Below are 18,712 nucleotides of genomic sequence, written 5' to 3' on the forward strand. Positions count from 1 at the left end.
ATGGTATCCAATCCTTCGTCTCAGTCAGAGGTGTCATCACCTCCTCCCTCTCCCGTGGAGACCGCCACCCCGTCCTCACCCACTGCAGCTCGGCAGAATGAGAAACAGGCACTAGTCGATCACCACTCCCAACGTCAGCAGCAGCCATTACTAGACATCGACACTACTGTTGCCCCAGCTACAGAGGCCGAAATCGTTGTCAAGACTCCTACCAACCGTCCAAGGCTACCTGGTCGGCAGGAGACACCTCCTTCACCTCCGAATTCAGTGGTGTTGGGCCCGTCACCGGTATCACCAGACGTTCCATCACCGGTTGGGCCTTCGGTACATCAGAGGATGGGACTTGGACACCCGGAGGATTCAACGCCTCCCGCATCACTTAAGCAGAGAATCACAAGGGTATTCAAAGTTGGTCATAAGCGTGGTGAATCTGATTTATCTCGCACTACAAATACTACGGACGATACTATACAACGTGACACTAGCAGCAGTTATCTACCAACGCCACTAAAGGAAAATAGCCCGATGCAGCCGAATAGGCCAAGTTTCTACGCAAGACAATCTACTGGCCCAATTCGTCCGATCAGTCAATTTGATAATGGGGGCGGTTCAAACCAAAGGATTATCAATGGGGGTGAAGTGCGGGTTGAGATTCTCCCGCATCCAAGTTTAATGGTGGGAGACTCCAGCAGGCATGGAAATTCTCTTGAAGGATCGCCAAGTGGGGGCAAGGGCAATAGTGACCGGTATTATAGATACTATAGTCGTTCAACTAGGCTTGGCAATCAAGAATTTGATGAGGAGGACGAGGAGACCGAATCTCGAATTCTAAATTCGGGAATTGAAGGAAACGGTTACCTCCCACCATTAAATCGTCTTCAAGCAGCCCCACAACCATCTTTACCACAGACACACCGCCGGCAGACAGCTACCACGATAGAATCTGCAGGAAGTCAGGAGCGTAGATACGTCGAAGAATCAATGACATTTGGCTTCGAAGGGTTCCATATTGGAAATGGAAGCGGCTTCAGTGATGGGACATATGCAGGGTTATCCGGCCCAAGTAGCCCCACGTGCCCTAGCGGAACCGGTGTCTACGAGGGTAGTGGGAAAGCGAGTAGTAGTGTACTAAACTACATGAACCAAAGTGATCCGAACGCACCTTCGAGGAATGGGTCTAATAAAACGACTTTAACGAATGGGAGAGGGAGTGGTGGCATGAGCAGGCCAGTAATGAGCAGGAATGCATCATCCAATTCCTATTTTTCACCAGGGATACGTCGGCTCTCGTCTGGAGTTGGAAGATCAGGAAGCCCTCAGCTTGATGAAGCAGTTAATAGAGAGCTGAAAAGATTAAGCAAAATCTCGGCTGGAAGTGGGGCTAGCGGATTCGCCATGGTTATTACAGCAGACGGAGCAGCATCTACAAGATTTGACAGAGATTTCAGTGATGAAGAAATGGATGTTATTGCGTCTGGGGGGGGTACACAAGGGAGGAAAAAGGCAAAGGAAAGGCAGTGCCTTCTTCTTCGAGTGAAAGCGTAGCTGGGCGTAAGGATGGCGAGTCCAACAACCAAGGAGCTGGACATCATCATACCATAAGTGATGCGAGTAAATTTATTCGCAGTGACGGCAGTGAGCACAGCAGTGATAATGGTGATAGCGATGGTATAAGGCTGTTGTCAGGGATAGGTGGTTTTGGTGCAAGACGAAAGTTGAAGTCACAGGAGGTTCCTAAAGGAGTACTGGTTCACGAGGGGGACCCTAGATATGAATTGTAAGTTTTAATCACGCTCAAATCCCCACTTCCAGGGCAAAAGTTCGCATTTTTGCTAACTAGTATTAGCGTCTATCGTATGCGTCAAACATCTGATGAGACTCCTATCCTGGTTCCTCAGTACTTTTACCCAAGTGACGGATTTCCAAATCGTAATGCTCTTACTACTCCAACCCGTTCAACTTTTTCACCCTTATCTTCCATCAATACTAGCAATGCGGGGGCCATGCCTTTTGCTGGCCAGTATGGCTCATCTCCTATTACCATGCCTAAAAATGTCCTCACACGAGATTCAAGTAGCTCCTTTTACATGAGGATGATGGGGGGCGACCAAGCCGTGGATTCACGAAATTGTTCCCCGCGATCTCCACGTTTTCCCGAATACGGATCTGTGCCTGGTAGCCCTTTTGAATCAAACACTCACTCTCCAAACGAGACAACCCCAATTCATCCTGCGCTGAGAAGCCCCGAACAGACACCGGTCCATAAAGGGAGACGGAGACAGGATATTTCTACGGGAAATCAACATGGAATCGAAATGGATTTGCTTGTCACTGGGACTCCCGGCGGCACCGGTAGAAGACTCGCAGGAAGTAGTTTGGCGGGCGGTAGCGATACGATGAGCAATGACAGATTAGGGGTCGATGCGCGCAAGCAAGTCCGTATGAGCGGGATCGATGAAGTAAACTTCATACCCCCACTTCAAGACAGCAGCACCAGTGCTCCCCGTAAGAACGAGTCTAGGAGTTGGGCGTCACTATACGGTACCAGATTGCCTAGGAGGCCTAAAGACCTACGTAGGAGTATGACACCGAGACTTTACGATCCAAGGCGAATCAGCGATTCTTGGACAGATATTTCAAACGACGATCCCGAGGCGATGCGGGGTGAGTCCCATAATAGGACTTACAGGATGCAGGAGAAGAGGCTTGGCAGAATTATTTTGGCTCTGTGTGTTCTATTTCCGCCGTTACTCTTGCTTGTGGCTATCGGATCCTTCGATACTATGGTAGATTCATGGAGTAATGGAGAGGTCAAAGGTGTTGGGAAATCCGAGAAGAGAATTGCTGCCATTGTCGGCGGTGTGCTGGCCGTTAGTGCAGTCGTTGGGGGCGTGGTTGCGGCAATAGTCGTGGCGAGCTAACGGTCTTTATATTATTTTCCTTTATTATTTTTATTCCCTTGAACGGGCTCCTTGAATTTGGTTGGGGGTCAGGTGCGTTTAGCATGGGCGGCGAACTTTTTGTTAACAGCTTCTATCACATTGATTATAGGGAGCTCTGGTTTTTATAGAGCATGTATTTACTGTCCCTTTCCATTCATTTTTGGCCATCAGTATTTATAACGCCTGCCATTTTGTTTATACCCTTCGACACCATCATTATTTGGGTTTGCATTTTCATATTCCGGGCTTTAGAGGCTTATTTGGGCGCATTTCACACTTTACATTACGATTCATTCTTTTTATAATGCCCCTTCCCCAGTATTATTCTTACATATGACTTTACTTTTATTTTGCTTCTATTCCTCCTCTGAGGACCTATTGCTATCACTTTAATATCTAGGGTTTAATGAGTTGGATGATTGGGAGGTTTGTTCTTTTGTCTTTTTGTCATTATTGGAACGAAGGTCCAGGAAACTTTACATGATTTTTTTATCTTTTACTATTATTTGGGAAATCTTGGGGAAGGGCGTTGGCTTGACGGATTTTTACGTATTAGCTTATTGTTTGCTTGCTTTCTTGTTTATTTGTTTGCTAGCTGGTTCGCTGTAGGTTTTCTGGCAAGAGTTTGGGCCGGACGCGGGTGATAGACAAGGTAGCTGAGGGATGCAAGGTGCAGAGCGATTATAGGAGGTAAGTGGGTCTAGGTAGATTGAGCGTGCTGGGAGGTGCAGGATATACATGTTTAGTTGTTGGTAGTTGGAATATAAATATTGGCTACACCAGCTTATTGTTTATTAGTTTAGAAGAGCCTTGTGAAAACTTGAATGGTATTATGATTTTCATCTAGTGGCCTTGGACAAAGTGAAGAGGAGCCTTCTGATTGACTCGTATAGCCATTATGATCGGCCAATGGATCGGGAGTCAGGTTTCTCGTCCAAGCTATACGACGGCTTGCTAGGGAGCAGTCGATAGGTCCACAAGGCTGCACAAGGCTGCACAAGGCATATAGGGCAGAATGCCTTGCTTGAATTGAGCATTGAGGGGGGGGGGGGGACAAAATGCCAACAAGCACAGGCCGAGGCGCTAGTTCTCTATTGTCGATCTAACGTGTATATGGCTCACTTTTATCCTCGGCATGTTGGTTCCCCAGAACTCACCCCCACCATCACCTGGGGAAGTGAGCTGGACATGAAACATCAGGTCCGTCCACCGTGGGGGGGGGGGGGGGGGATGGCAGCCTTCATCTTCAGCGAATGATGTCACCCGAAGCCGTGCTGTTACATAAATTCCAAGTAGCCGTCGTGCAACTTTTCATTGTAGACTGCATAGAGTGACTGGAACTATTGCCAACAGGTCTCTCTTGCGGGTGTTGTCTTCAGAGGCCTGTAAGCAGTACGAGGGGAAGATGAGGGGATGAGGATATCAGAATTAACGGGATGGGGGCGGATCGATGTGATCTGCCGTCAGGGATATGGGAATTGTAAATACTACGATTCTAGTTTCACTCAGTGCTCCTAGATGATCTTCTTGTCCATCTATGCGTACTGCGCACTCCACAGCCTTGGGGAGTTACTAGAGGGTCGTCATATTATATAAATTGTAGGTACACATGTATCTACATGGTAGGTCATTCGGGTGCTGTATGTTCCTGGTTACCCGGGCTTTAACGCAACCGTCACGCTGAGCGTCAAATTTGCACAATTGTCAAACGGGGGTGTGCAATTTAGCACTTCAGAGCTGAGCTATCGGTCGACCGCTGCGAATCGTACATATATCACTCGGGGTCCGGGTGTATCTTGGACTAATCACGCCTCCATAACCATAATGACCTTGATCTTACGATATTCTTGTATGGCGGGTCTCTTTAATTTTGCCGTTGAGTCTCTCAATAGGCGCTGGTTAGAGGGCCCGGGTACGAGCTCGGAGGATCATAATTCCGGGATGGGATTTTGCCGCAAGGCAACCAAACAAACACCACATATTTGGTGAACTCTTTTTGACGAGCCTCTGTTCATCTGGTTAGGAGACATTTCTTGATAAATCATTGCGATATAATACTTGTGGCCAGAATTAACATGCGTCATCGGGAATCACTCGGGGTAACGACGCGGAGGCTAGACCAAATGAAGAAGGGCTAAAAACCACTCTAATTGGAAGGGTAAATTGTGAACTCTTATGTCGTTTTCCGTTTTAACATCGGGGGGAAATCACTTACCCCAGCTTCATATATTTATCTTGCACATGACTCACGTTCGTCTCTCGAGTCATTTTTTACCTGTCATGCCCACCCTGGCGGAAACAACATGCACTCGACAAAGCAATCGAATTAAACCTGCGAATTGCGCCAAGCAAATTTCACGGATCGAACTCGCCAGTTAGCGAGCTGCGGGGGAAGACAGGGCTGGGGTTGGTGTAATTTTGTGGGGTGGGTGAGGCACAAATAGGAAATTCTTTGTTCCGGGCACGTGTACCTACATGTAGCTAGAATAGAAGGAGCTTTTAAGTAGTAGCGTGGAGCAACAGGCGGAGACTTCAAATCTTCGATGGCTGCCGGTAACGTGCAGGATCACTTTGGTGTATGTGTGGTAGACGCTACGTGGGTATCGTGTGAACTGTGATCACTGAATTATTATTATGGTACATGTACATGTAGAGGTTAAAGGTAGATTCTGAATAGTATGACGGAGGGTACATAGAATACATGTGAGTACAAGTTGAGGCTGCGGGGTACAGAATTCACAGGAGATCGAGGGGTGCTTGTACTGATAGTGATGTTTGTGCCTGAAAAAGTACTTACGTTCCTACTCTGACAGAGCTTACTACATATGCGGGCCTTAACCACGAGGGACGGTGACACAGCCAATGATTGCAGGAAAAGTACCGTGTGTGGCTTAAACGCCCCTGATCGCGACTATTAGCCACTGATAACTCTTCAACGCGTTCCCTGGTTTGTAATCGCTCAGCCCCATCGCTCGCGTTTCTGCGACAACGCAACCAACCTCATCCTCTTTTCGCTGCACAACTCGCATTTTACACTCTTCCGCTTCTGCCTTCGCTCTTCTTTCCTCTTCTTCTCCCTTGCCCTTTTTTCCCTTTCTCTGCCATCTGTCTTCCTCGTGTGTGAGAGATCCACACTTTAGGCCGTTATCCACCCAACTCTACCACACCACCAACCTCCGTTCCACCCCTTCTCCCTTCTTCACACCCTCATTCCATCGCCAGCTTCCCCCTCCCACCCCCCATATCTTTTATCACCGTAATCATCTCTGTCTCTGTCTTTCCCGTTCGTGCTCCTATCGCATAAGTTTTAACGGGGGTGGCGAAAGAAACCCAAAACAACAACAAGGCACCAAGGAAAAAAAAGTAAAAAAAGAAAACCAAAAAAACTTGGTTGAGTGAGTGAGCGAGAAAGGAAATAAGTCAACAAAGGGTGGTTTACATACACCCACACACATACTCAAGCACTTTCCCCCTTGCACCTACGCTCTGCTAGAGTTGTTGTGTGCCGATGTCTAAAAGGCGGTCGGACACACAGCTGACGAAGGACGACTACGAGCAGCAGGGTTTTAGTTATCAAGGAAATCACGATACGGAAAACGATAGAGACGCCGTTGATCCTACAAAAATGGCTGATAGCAAGATTATGAGTGGCAGAAAGTGAGTTATTCTTGTTTTTCCCCTTTCCCGTGTTTTCAAGACGGAGGTGTCTATTTTCTTTATTTACTCGAGTTGGAGCGGGTTCGCTGACGAACACAGGATCGCACCTCTGAAGAAGGGACGTGGCCGCGGGGGAGCGGCGGGCGGCAGCTCAAGAGGCGGTTCTAGCATACCTAACTTCTTTGCGGCGACACCAACAGGGGGATTCGGCACAAATGGTGCATCACAACCTGAGGCAGGATTCTCTGGATTCGGGACACCTCAGAGTGCCGCGCCAGCGACTCCAACTTTCGGGGGAACCGCGACAGGGGGTTTCAACTTCGGCGCTAATAGCCCTGCGCCGGAGCCGCCCAAGGTAAACCCGTTCGCATCATTGGCACCATCAAGCACGAATGGCGGGTTTGGTACCCCTCAGCTTGGAGGGCTGTTTGGAGGTTCGACACCACAAAGCTCGTCAACTGGTGGGATGTTTGGGAATAATAACAACAATAACGGTAATGCCTCTCCCGCGCCTGCGTCTACCGGGTTCACGTTTGGCAACAACGCAGCTCCTGCGCAACCAGCGACAGGTTTCAACAAGACTCCAGCATTCACTTTTGGTAGTAATAGTGCGGCTGCGCCAATGTTCGGCGGCGGCGATAACAAGCCAGCTACATCTACGTCCGCTTCCTTTACATTCGGAGCCAACAATGGCGCTCCTGCTGTGGTTACACCTCCGGCAACCTCCTCATTCAACTTCGGCGGCTCTACAGCTACCGCATCCGGGCAGCCCTCTGGTGGCTACTTTGGTAATAATAGCTTTGCGCCCGAGAAGACCCCTGAGCCTCAGGCTACACCGGCTGCCGCGCCAGCACCTACCTTCACATTTGGCGCGGCCACTCCACAAACAGGGACTCCTAGCACCCTTTTTGGAAAGCCGGCGGATTCACAGGGTAAATCGTTGTTCGCTAAACCTACTGAGCAACAGGGTTCAAGCTTGTTTGGACGACCCTCGCATTCTCCGGAGCCTGTTTCGGGAAACTTGTTTAAACCTTCACCCAGCCCAGAACCCTCTAATAACCTTTTTGGATCTCCGGTGCCAACCCCAACCACCAGCAGCTTCTTTGGTCAGCCCAAAGAACAAGAGCAAAGCAAACCGTCATTCGGTGGATTCGGGGATAAAGTACCGGCAACGCCAAAGAATGACCCGCCCAAGGCGCTGTTTGGCTTCGGCATAGAGTCTAACACTCCTCAGCAAGAGCCACCAAAATCACCATTCGGTGGCTTCGGAGATAATAAGGCTGAACCTCCTAAATCGCCATTTTTTGGCGGATTTGGGACTCCGAGCGAAAAGAAGGATGAACCGAGTAAGCCGCTCTTTGGCTTTGGACCTCCTACTGAAAACAAGCTAGAAACACCTAAGGCTCAATCACCGTTCTTCGGTGCTCCTTCTACCCCCAGTGTCGAAATTAACGATGACATCATGGCTGATAACTCACCACCAAAATCACCGAGTGTTTTTAACCAGCCAATTAATAGCCCTAGTCCTTTTACTGGATTTGGGTCACCTAAGCTCGCGGCAGCGCCGCCAAAAGAGTCTATACCCCCCCTGCTATGTTTACTCCTACAGTAACATCAACAGCATCTACATCAGCAGTAAATAACACGACTGCTGCTGCTTCTGCTACTAACTTCAGAACACCATCACCTCCGCTCCCATCTGACTCTACTTCATGGACAACAACACAGCTTAATGAATACTACAATTTGTTTGCTTTGCGTGCGTTGAACCACAGCTTTTTGGAAGGCCTTAAAAAAGCAGACCAAATGGGTGACTGGAGTGTTTCTTGCGAAATATACATCAAAGAGTCTAAAAAAATTAAGGAATGTCAACAAAATGGGGAGCGCTATAAGGGCGCCAGTGTTGAACCGAAATTGGGCTCGGGTGTCACTGCCAAGAGAATTAACACCCACGATGACGAGATTCAAGGTGGTGGTGGCAAGAGATCTAAGGGCAACAGTGAAGGTAATTAGGCATTCATTCTGGTTCATTTTTCTGTCATCTCTAGTTTCTTTATCACGACATTTGTTCCGTATCAAACTTGAGGAGTCGCTTTAAGAGCCGCTTTTATGGCGTTTCTAGCGTTCTTTCTCTTGCTTTTTCCGGCGTAGATGTTTCTTGTTCTTTTTGGGTGGTGTTTGATGAGGCGACGGTCTTTTTTCCTTTTTGCTTTTTACTGGCCTGTGTGGTGCTTCTCGTTTTGCGGCGGGAGGCAGCTGGGTAAAGTGGATTTCCCGGTTCCTTGCCAACATCACCCAATCAAATCAACCCATCTACGTCTAACCCAGCATGGCAACATGGCAACAGCCCAGTCCTAGTTTTCCCCCCCACCCTATTCCCCACACCTTTGCAACCATCAATCCTTCCAGGCACTCGAGGCATCCGCTGCAATTTTCAGTACATTCTAACATTGATCCACAACGTAGACTCGAAATTTTCAGGATCTGATTCCTCAAAGGCCCTCGCATCAGTTCTTGGCGGTGGTAGCAGCAGCACTTCTGGAACAGACGCCTACAAACTTGCCAGTAAACCAACCCATGGATTTGTTCCTCCATCTGCGTCGACGCCTGTCACACCATCTGGCGTGAAGCTTGCTTCGACCCCATTATTTAGCTTCAAACCCCCTGCCCCCATGTCCGAAAAGAAAGACCAAGAAGAGAAGAAGAATGAGGGTAAGTCAATATCCTTAGCAGATCCAGGTGTAGCATCGCAATCTAATACAATCTTCACGGCAGACAAGCCTGAGGGTTCTCCGTCTGCGAAGGACAGCAGTGTTCTTCATTCTCCCAACGTCTCTAAAAACAGTGGTGGATTTGTAAACCCATTTTCATCACAGGTTCCTGGTCCCTTGGAAAAGGACGAAGGTGATGACGATGATGATACACCAGCTGCCCCATCACCTTCGGGCAGTCTGTTTGGTCGCGTTAGTGAACCGAAGAAAGAATCCACCGGGTCAATCTTCTCAAACAACAATGCTGGCTCTGGTAGTGGTATGTTTTCTAGCAAGTTTGGCGAGACTAACGGTACCAATGGTACATCGTTATTCGGTTCCAAAACTGAGGCACCTAAAGGTCTCTTTGGATCTGCCACATCTAGTTCTGCGCCCTCTCCGAATGCATCAGGAAATTCATCGATCTTTGGTACCCCCGGGGTAAAAGAAACCGGTTTCTCCTTTGGTGGTACCGGCCCAAGCACTCCTATTGTGCCCCCTTCAGGCCCTCTCACCCCAAAAGACGATGATGACAACAATTCTGAACCTAACGATAATGCCCATCTTTCCAAGGGTGATATCGATCTGTCTAAGCAAGGCCCCGGCGAAGAAGATGAAGATTCGAAATTCGAAGTCCGAGCCATCGTCTATGAATATACCGAAAACCAGCAAGAAAAGCCAATCAAGAGAGGTGTCGGACAGTTAAGAGTCCTCAAGAACCGTATCAATGGAAAAGCAAGGGTGCTTGCACGCACAGAGGTTGGGAAAGTCGTACTCAATGTGGGATTGGTTGAGGGTATCACATATACACCAGCCAGCGGTAGGGGTTTGAAGACCGTTTCCGTGGTGGAGTTTCTCCCCGACAGTGGCCGTAAGAGGTACTCCGTAAGGGTAAAAGAAGAGGCAGATGCAAGGAAATTGGGAGAAGCGATGGATTTGGCCAAGATGTCATAGTGCCAGTAACGAAAGGTTGACATGGACGGTTGTGTATGTGTGGGATAGAGGCATAGAGAGGTGGAGTCGATAAGGGTTCATTTTTTTAGTGTAGGGCGTAGATGCGACCCTCATTTTATCTGCATTGTGCGAAATAACTGGTTTCTTTCTCTCCTACTCCATATGTTTACCTTGCCTCTGTTTTCCCTACAAGAGTTGAGTCTATTTATACTACTACTACTACCTTTTTTTCTTCATCTTACGGCATTTCTGGATTTGAATGGGGGAAGTAAAAATGAAAAAATTGGAGTTTCTTTTCTTTGTCATGGTCCTCACTTTTATGATCTGTAGTAGTTAGTATCTGCCTACCCTATTAACCTTCTTCCCCGTCTTCTTCTCCGTATCTCTATTCCCCCCTCCTATATTCTAGTTTCAGTAACCCTTTTTTTGTTATTGATGTTTATTTTCTCCTCTTTGGTGTTTTGTGTTTTTTTTGATCCGAGACATGACTATGTGTTTCTGTGTATGAAAAGAAGAAGACGAAGAAAGGGAAAGAAAGAGCATGTAATCCCCATGCCATCCCTCCCATGCAATATTTCTTTTTTTCACCTCTCCTCCCCGTGATTTTGTGTGTCTCCATCTTCAGATTATTATTATTTTTCTTTCTTTCCATTTCGGTGTACGTAAGGTATGGAATGGTGTGGTGGCTGCTGGAAGGCAAGGGAGTAAGTGGGGTATATGTAAATGTGTGAATGATATGAACATGATGAATGTGTATGTGTGTGTGTGTGTGTGCAGTGTGCGTGTGTAAATTAGCCAGTGCTACTACATAAATCTCAACGAAGCAAATGAGACGTTGCATCAAGTTCGCCGATTAACGGGAAATTAGCATTACCGATATACAGGGCTGCTGCGTGGACTCGCGCGACGTTTCAGAGATAAAGTTTGGTATGCGTGTAAGGCCGAGTGAGCGGCTGTGATCCAAGCCTGGTGATATATCCATGCGAAGTAACCTCCGTTTTTCCAATGGTTTGAATCAGGAGTAAAACGAAATTGGGATACAATAAAAAAAAATTCAGCAAGTCGGAAGTGTGAAAGAAGAAGAATGCCTCCTTAATTAGGGCAAAAGGGGAGAAAAGAAACAACCTTATCCCGCCAGCAAAAAGAGTTCGCAGCACTGCCTAGACCGTTACATCTCTTTCTACGTCCGGAGGGGGGGGGGGGTGGGTTGAACGATGGCAGTTGCGGTACAGAGCGTGAACTCTATACCGCTCGACCGTCCAACCCATGGTAACAATAGTTTCGTTGGTGATTTTGCCTGTGAATGGGCAAGTCGGCTCTCTCATTTTTAAGCTAGCTTGGCAAAAGTAACCGCATGGGGACTTGTTGGGGACTTGTCCCCGCCGAATGGGTGGGGGTTAGTATGTACATAGTGTGCTCATAGTGAAATTCACGTATAGTTTTTGTTGACTTGATTATGATTATATTAGGGGAGAGCCCCGTCTCTAAACGTGATATACCTATGCCACTTGTACAACACCGAGTGTTCTCTTCTGGCTAAGGATACAGTGTTCTCAATATCTACCCTTACACGTTAATGTCAGTGGTATCTTTTGTGTTCCTGGCAAATTTGCTGTAGTTGTGGTCAGCTGGTTTATATCGGAGTCGAATCCCAAGTGCTTGTGGGATACATATATAGATCGAAGCTCCTGTCAAGGATTCAAACCGAAATGCTAGTGCCGAATTATTTCCTGACGTACTACATGTAGAGTTGGTTCCTCCGCTGGAAAAAAAAAAAAAAGATACATCTACGTATTACATGCACCCACCCACCCACCCACCCATCAGCTAGCTAGTGTGCTATAAAACCGGCCCCCAGCCACAATGATCGGCCAGCTAGCTAAAAGAAAGAAAGAAAAAAAAAAAAAAAAAGCCCTGGGAATTCTACAATACCATATATCGATACCAACACTGCCATATATTAAATCAATCCCGCCGCGCCGCGCAGAGGCCTGCTGTCTGCTACCAGCAACTTTCTTTTTTTGTCCCCTAATTCGTAGTTAGGGGTTAATAATTCCACGACCCAGGGCCAATGATGATGGAGATCCATGTTTTAACAAGTTATACAGCCCAGCGGGAGCCGCCGTACGCGAGAGCTCGAGACCGGTGGCCATATTCATGGGGGTATAGAAAAGAGACATATCATGTAGCCACTGTACCGTGTACAGTACAATAGCAATAGGAGTGGGTAACTGCTAGATGGTGGCCTAGCCGTGTCTCAACCGCAGCGGAAATGATAGCAGCTCTACGTACATGTATATATATACCTCCGTCCAAAATGATGGACCATGGACAGCATCCTCGACGTTAATTCAGACCAACTAGACTGTGCCCAAACCCACCTCATATCTACACGCCACCGAAGCCCGAGCCCAAGGCCATCTACCCCCTGGCGAAATAGATGCTGAACCAGATCAAGACAGAAAACACACAACCACAACACTCAAGACCCACTAGAGAAAGCAAGCACATCTAATAGATTAATTAGACCCCCGCTCCACCCCACCAACTAACTAACTAACCAAGGCCCTGATATCTAGCCAGAAAGCACTAACTACAACTACCACTACCACTACCACTACTACCGCTAACAGCTACATACATATAGTAAACCAGCCCAATATATACCGCTCCCTCCACGTCCACGATTCGAATTCGTCTACATGATCGATCATCCACAACAGCACAGCACAGCACAGCTAAAAGCTAAAAAACGAGAGGAAAAAAAGCAAAGGAAAAGAGGCACACCAAGGAGGGAACGGAGATCACAACACAATACGCAAAGGAACGAACGAAAGAAAAGAAAAGAAAAAGGTAATAAAAATAAAGAAGGTAAAAAACCCGGATATCCAACCAAGTATCAAGTATACAAGTCAACACACGAAATAAAATAGATAACCAACCCAACTCAACCACCAACTATACACAACAGAAAAAGAACCCCCCCCCCCCTCCATTCCACAACTAAACATCCCCCAAATCCGCCAACGGCACATACCCCCTCTGCGCGCCCCTCCACCCGCCCCTCCACCACCCGGACCCCCACTTCCCCCCCTTCCCCCTCCACGCCGCCCTCCTCTCCTCCTCCTCCACCCCCTCCACCGTCATCCACCTCGGCCTCTTCCACAACCTCAACAGCAAGCTCGACCCCACAACACTAACACTACTCGCGGCCATCGCCGCCCCCGCCGCCATCGGATGCAAGTGCAGCCCCACCGGCAGAAAGAACCCCATGGCAAACGGAAGCCCAATGAGGTTGTAGCAGCACGCCCACACGAGGTTGAGCTTGATGCGCGTGAAGATTGTGCGTGCGAGGTGCAGGGCCGCGGGGATATCGAGCAGCGACTGCGGCCGCATGAGCACGATGTCGGCCGCCTCCATGGCTACGTCGGTGCCGGACGCCATGGCGATGCCGACGTTTGCGGTGGCGAGCGCGGGGGAGTCGTTGATTCCGTCGCCGACCTAGGTAAGGGTGGGTTAGTATGACGAGTGATAAGCTGTGATTGAGAGGGGAGGAGGGGACTAACCATGGCCACGATTTCGCCCTGCATTTTCATGTTCTTGACAATGTCCTGCTTCTCGTCGGGCGACACGCCGGCCCAGACCATGTCCGCGTCGATGCCCACCTCCTTTGCAACCTGCAGGGCCGTCACCATCTGGTCACCCGTAACCTGCGCAAACATCACAATATTAGCTCACGAAAAAATCCCGCTCAAACCCGCGCACATCGACCAAAAAAAAAAAAAAAAAAAAAAAACCAGAAACCTACCATAGCAATCTTGACACCCAGCCTGCGCAGCGCATCAACAGCATACCTCGCATCCTTCTTCACCTCATCACTCAGCGCAATAAGACCCGCATACTCCCCATCGATCGCCACAAAAACATACGTCCTCCCCTTCACCTTCCCATCCTCATCGACCTGGCTCGCGCCAAGACCCTTCGCCTGCCGCTCGGCCTCAACAGGAACAACGACGCTGTTCTCCTCGAGGTACTTTGTGTTTCCGATCAGGACCTTGTAGTTTGCGCGCTCGCTCGCCGGCTTCACCATTGCCTCCACGCCGCGGCCCACAACGGCCCTGAACTCGCCGATGGACCCGTCGAGGACGCCCTCGGGGCCCAGACCGAGGGCTTCGCGTGCAGCAGAGGTGATGGCGCGGCCAACGGGGTGCTCGGAGCCCGCCTCGGTGATGCCGACAAGCAGCCACCATAGCTCGGTTTCGCGGCGGGAGCTGCCCCAGGTGCCGGCGCGCTTGCTGAGCGTGGCGGTCATGTGCCCGACGGTCAGGGTCCCGGTCTTGTCTAGTACGACCTGGGTGATGCGGGTTGCGGTCTCGAGTGCGGCACCGCCCTTGACAAGAATACCCTGCTCTGCACCGACACCGGTCCCGACCATGACCGCCGTGGGCGTGGAAAGACCAAGTGCGCAGGGACAGGCAAACACAATGACCGAGATGCAGAGCTTCAGACACACCATGAACGTCCCGCCGCTCGCCGCCTGCTTGAAGATGGCCGGGGGGTTCTTGAGCACATGCGCGAGCACCATCCAGCCGATAAAAGTAACAAGCCCCAGGCAGATGACGCTCGGGACGAAATAGCCCGCGACAATATCCGCCATGCGCTGGATCGGCGCCCGCGACGTCTGCGCCTCCTGAACGAGCTTCACAATCTGCGCAAGCTGCGTGTCGCGCCCGGCCCTGGTGACTCGAAAGTCCAGACGCCCGGCACCGTTGACCGTGCCACCGATCAGCATCTCGCCCTTGCGCTTCAGGATCGGCATTGCCTCGCCGGTGACCATGGATTCGTCGACATACGACTCGCCCGTGACGACGCTGCCGTCGGCGGGGATCTTCTCGCCGGGGCGCACGATGACAATGTCGCCGACCTGGATGAGCTCCGTGGGGATGGTGCGCTCCTCGGCGGTGTTGGTGTTGTCGGTTGAGGCGTCGGCTTGGATGCCGGCCTTTTCGGGGTCGACGTAGATTGTTGCCATTGACGGCGCGAGCGACATGAGTCTGCTGAGCGCCTTTGAGGTCTGCCCCTTTGCGCGGTTCTCGAGGTAGCGGCCGAGCGTGATGAAGGTGATGAGCATGGTGGAGGTGTCAAAGACGGTGCTGGGCTTGCTGTGGGGCGGGCAGAGGATGCTCATGACCATGGCTAGGATCGAGAAGAAGAAGGCGGCGGAGGTGCCGAGAACTACGAGGACGTCCATTGTGGCACTTCTGTGCCTCAAGCTCTTGAATGCGGACCTATAGAACCTGGCGCCAACACCAAACTGCACCGGTACCGTCAATACCAGACAAACCAAATCCCCTACAAACAAGCCGGGAATAGGAAGCTCGTATGCCCCCAGGTACTGATCAACACCCTTGAAAAACATGGGAATAATCATGCTGATGAAGAACACGGGGACCGCAAACCCCACCGAGAACTGGAACGCCTTGCGCCATTCCGTGATTTCCTTCGTCTTGGCGAGCGACTCCAGCTGGGCGTTGTTGTCCTCCATGTCCGCCATGAGCGCATTCAGGTTATGCGATTCCACAATCTCCACGAGGTTCCGCACGCCAGTGAGCGACGTAAAGTACTCAATCTTGGCCCTCGAGTTCTCGAACGTTACCGCAGCGTCACAGACGCCCTGGTGCGCGCTCAGCGCATTCTCGAGCGCAACCGCGTCCTCGCCCGAGTTGAGGCCAAAGATCTTGAAGATCACCGTGTCGATTTTCGCATTCTTCTCCGAGTCGTCGTTGCCGCCGCTCATGGCGGTGGAAATGATTTTGGCGCCGAAACCACAGTCCTCAATTCTACACGTGCCCACACATAACCTATTAGCCATAACCAATACATCACTACCACCATCTATTGCAGACTTACATCTCAGCGACCTTTTCCGGCGAGATGACACTCGGGTCATGAACCGCCACAGCCCTCTCCATCACCAGACTAACCGTGAAGCTCACAATCCCAGCAACGTTCTTGAACCCGCCCTCGACAGAGCTCGTACAAGCACCGCACGTCATTCCCTCGACCGCAATCGTTGTCGTCGCCATGCTTATCGCCTGTTCCTTCATCATCCCTCCAGCAGCAGCAGCTGCACCCCCGACCGCCTCCGATGAGATCAGTCGTGCGTCGAAGCCACGGTCCTCAATACTAGCAGCACCACACTAGCGTCAGCCAACCCACAAACCCACAACCACAACCACAACCAGCAAAAGATCAGCAGCAACAACCCACATTTCCGCAATCTTCTCGGCGCTCAGCACACCAGGATCATGCACGGCCACGGCCCGCTCGGTGATCAAGCTAACGGTGAAGCTCTGCACCCCCGCAACGTTCTTGAACCCGCCCTCGATGGCGCTCGTGCACGCGCCGCACGTCATCCCCTCCACCGCGACCGTCGTCTGCACCAGCCCGCCGCGCTCCTGCTCCTGCTTCTTCTTCTTCTGTCTTCGCTGCGCGGCGCCGCCCACAGGATCTGACGAGACGAGGCGGGCGTCGAAGCCGCGGTCATCGATTCTAACCCCCTTGTCAGACCAGCTAGCAAGAGGCGGGGGGTAGAAAAAAAATATAAAAAAAAAAAGGCTCACATCTCCGCAATCTTCTCGGCCGAGATTTTGTCGGCATCATGTACCGCGACCGCTCGCTCCGTGATCAGCGAGACCGTGAACGACGTTACGCCATCGCGGTTCTTGAACCCGCCTGTCCAGTGGTGTCCACTCCCTGTCAGTCTCCCCCTCCCCCTCTCTCCTCCTCCCCTTTCGATAAGACATACCTTCGATAGCGCTCGTGCAAGCCCCGCAGGTCATGCCCTCCACTGCCACCGTCGTCTGTACCATCCGCGGCTCCCGCTCCTGCCCCTTCTCCTCCACGTCCAGATCCATCAGCGGGCGGTCTGCGTCGTCCCTTTCTCGCGCCATGGTTGCTGGTTGCTGGTGGCTGCTGCTGCTGTCTCCTAGTGTGGTTGTGGGGTCCCTCCTCCTATGTTGGTCTGTAGCTCCTGGGTGAGTGTGTTGCTGCTGTATGGCGGTGGACGACAAAGTGTTGTAGGTTCTGTGATGGGCGAGCCAAAGAATCGCGGGGGGGGTGAGGGCCAGATAATTAAAAAAATCGTAGGTCGGTAGGTAGGCGTCGCACAGCGAGGCGCCAGCTGGGTAGGTAGGGGAGGGGGAGAGGTGATTATGATTATTGAGCGAGCGAGCGTCGTACTACTCTTTGCTCTTTTCTTTCGACAAGCGAGGTTGGGTTGGTAAGGTAGAACAAGCGACGACGACGACGACGACGACTGCTAGAAGTCCCGTACTGTAGGCAGAGTACTGTAGGCAGAGTGCTGTAGGCAGAGTACTGTAGGTCACCGACCGGCCCGGTAGATTTTAGGGCAGGTGCTGTGGGTACAGTACTGTTTTTCTCACTAGCTGCTGGCTGGCTGCAACCGAGTGAGGAAGTGAAGGGGAGGGAAAAAAAAGGTACGGACGGGGGTGTGGTGGATGTAAAAATAGCCTAAAGTCACGTATTCAAGTCAAGGGGTTCCGGAACCAGTGAGTGAGTGCACAGTCGCAAAGAGAAGAAAGGAAAGGGAAGGAATGAGTCCGGGAGTCCGGGTTCGTAATCTATCAGACGACTTTTTTTCTTTTTTGAAGGTAAGAGAGGAAAGGAAGGAAGGCAGGAAGGGAGGGAGGGAGGTGGGTTTATTGATTATGTTTTTTTCGGCATTGGGATTTGGATTGGATTGGATTGGATGGAGATGCAGGGTGGGCGGGTTGGTGGATTGGATGGAATAGAATACAGTAATGTAATACATAGCCCTGCAGGTCCAGGAACACAGATCTAGACGCCCACTCTCTCCACGTTTCTTCTTGCACTTTTCGAAGGGAGGGAGCGTGCGTGAGAAGACCATACACAAAATACCCCCCCGTTTGACAGCTCCGAAGGCGGGGGGAATTTATCGAGGCGATGTCTAGCTACCAGGGCACTCGGGGAGGGTTTTGGAAACAGTAGGGGCCTGTTTTGCAACGAAGAGGTTTGACTTTGAAGCCCATATGTGTGTGCACGTGCTGGTGGGTGATTGTTTGAAAATTCGAAGCTTCTCTCTCTCGGGCGGTACGGAAGGTTATTCCTTCCTTCCTTCTTCTTCTTCTTCCTCACCTTCCTTCCTCGGAATGCTAGATAGATACATGTACATGTAGATAGCAGACGTCCATCCTTGTAGAAAGCATACATGTAGAGTGCCACAGCTACTCTGAGCCAGGGGTCACACGGCAGCAAGGATGCAAAATAAACTGCTGAACGAGCAAGTTATTACAAACCCGCTGTCAGATCTCTCGCTCACAGCCCATCACTCACAGCCCATCACTCACACGCACCTCCCCACAACGG

At 50.5% G+C, this 18,712-nt stretch overlaps 3 protein-coding genes across 3 annotated transcripts; 2 read left to right on the forward strand and 1 right to left on the reverse strand.

The window, feature by feature from the left end:
- On the forward strand, positions 1-2,921 carry LAJ45_04973 (uncharacterized protein; the record flags this gene model as incomplete). The annotated part of the gene is made up of 3 exons (XM_046114547.1): positions 1-1,541; positions 1,628-1,777; positions 1,847-2,921. The coding sequence occupies 3 exons, from the start codon at positions 1-3 to the stop codon at positions 2,919-2,921; spliced, it is 2,766 nt and encodes a 921-aa protein (XP_045972096.1).
- Positions 2,922-6,450: 3,529 nt separating this feature from the next.
- LAJ45_04974 (uncharacterized protein) lies at positions 6,451-10,303 on the forward strand (the record flags this gene model as incomplete). The annotated part of the gene is made up of 6 exons (XM_046114548.1): positions 6,451-6,599; positions 6,699-8,207; positions 8,276-8,604; positions 9,066-9,311; positions 9,375-9,629; positions 9,711-10,303. 6 exons carry the CDS (start codon positions 6,451-6,453, stop codon positions 10,301-10,303), a joined length of 3,081 nt encoding a protein of 1,026 aa, XP_045972097.1.
- Positions 10,304-13,306: 3,003 nt separating this feature from the next.
- On the reverse strand, positions 13,307-17,256 carry LAJ45_04975 (uncharacterized protein; the record flags this gene model as incomplete). The annotated part of the gene is made up of 7 exons (XM_046114549.1): positions 13,307-13,804; positions 13,870-14,013; positions 14,112-16,143; positions 16,214-16,489; positions 16,574-16,855; positions 16,927-17,038; positions 17,112-17,256. 7 exons carry the CDS (start codon positions 17,254-17,256, stop codon positions 13,307-13,309), a joined length of 3,489 nt encoding a protein of 1,162 aa, XP_045972098.1.
- Positions 17,257-18,712: the final 1,456 nt, after the last annotated feature.

Source organism: Morchella importuna (assembly GCF_003444635.1).
Source record: "Morchella importuna strain M04M26 chromosome Unknown Morimp01GS013, whole genome shotgun sequence".
Lineage (NCBI taxonomy): Eukaryota > Fungi > Ascomycota > Pezizomycetes > Pezizales > Morchellaceae > Morchella > Morchella importuna.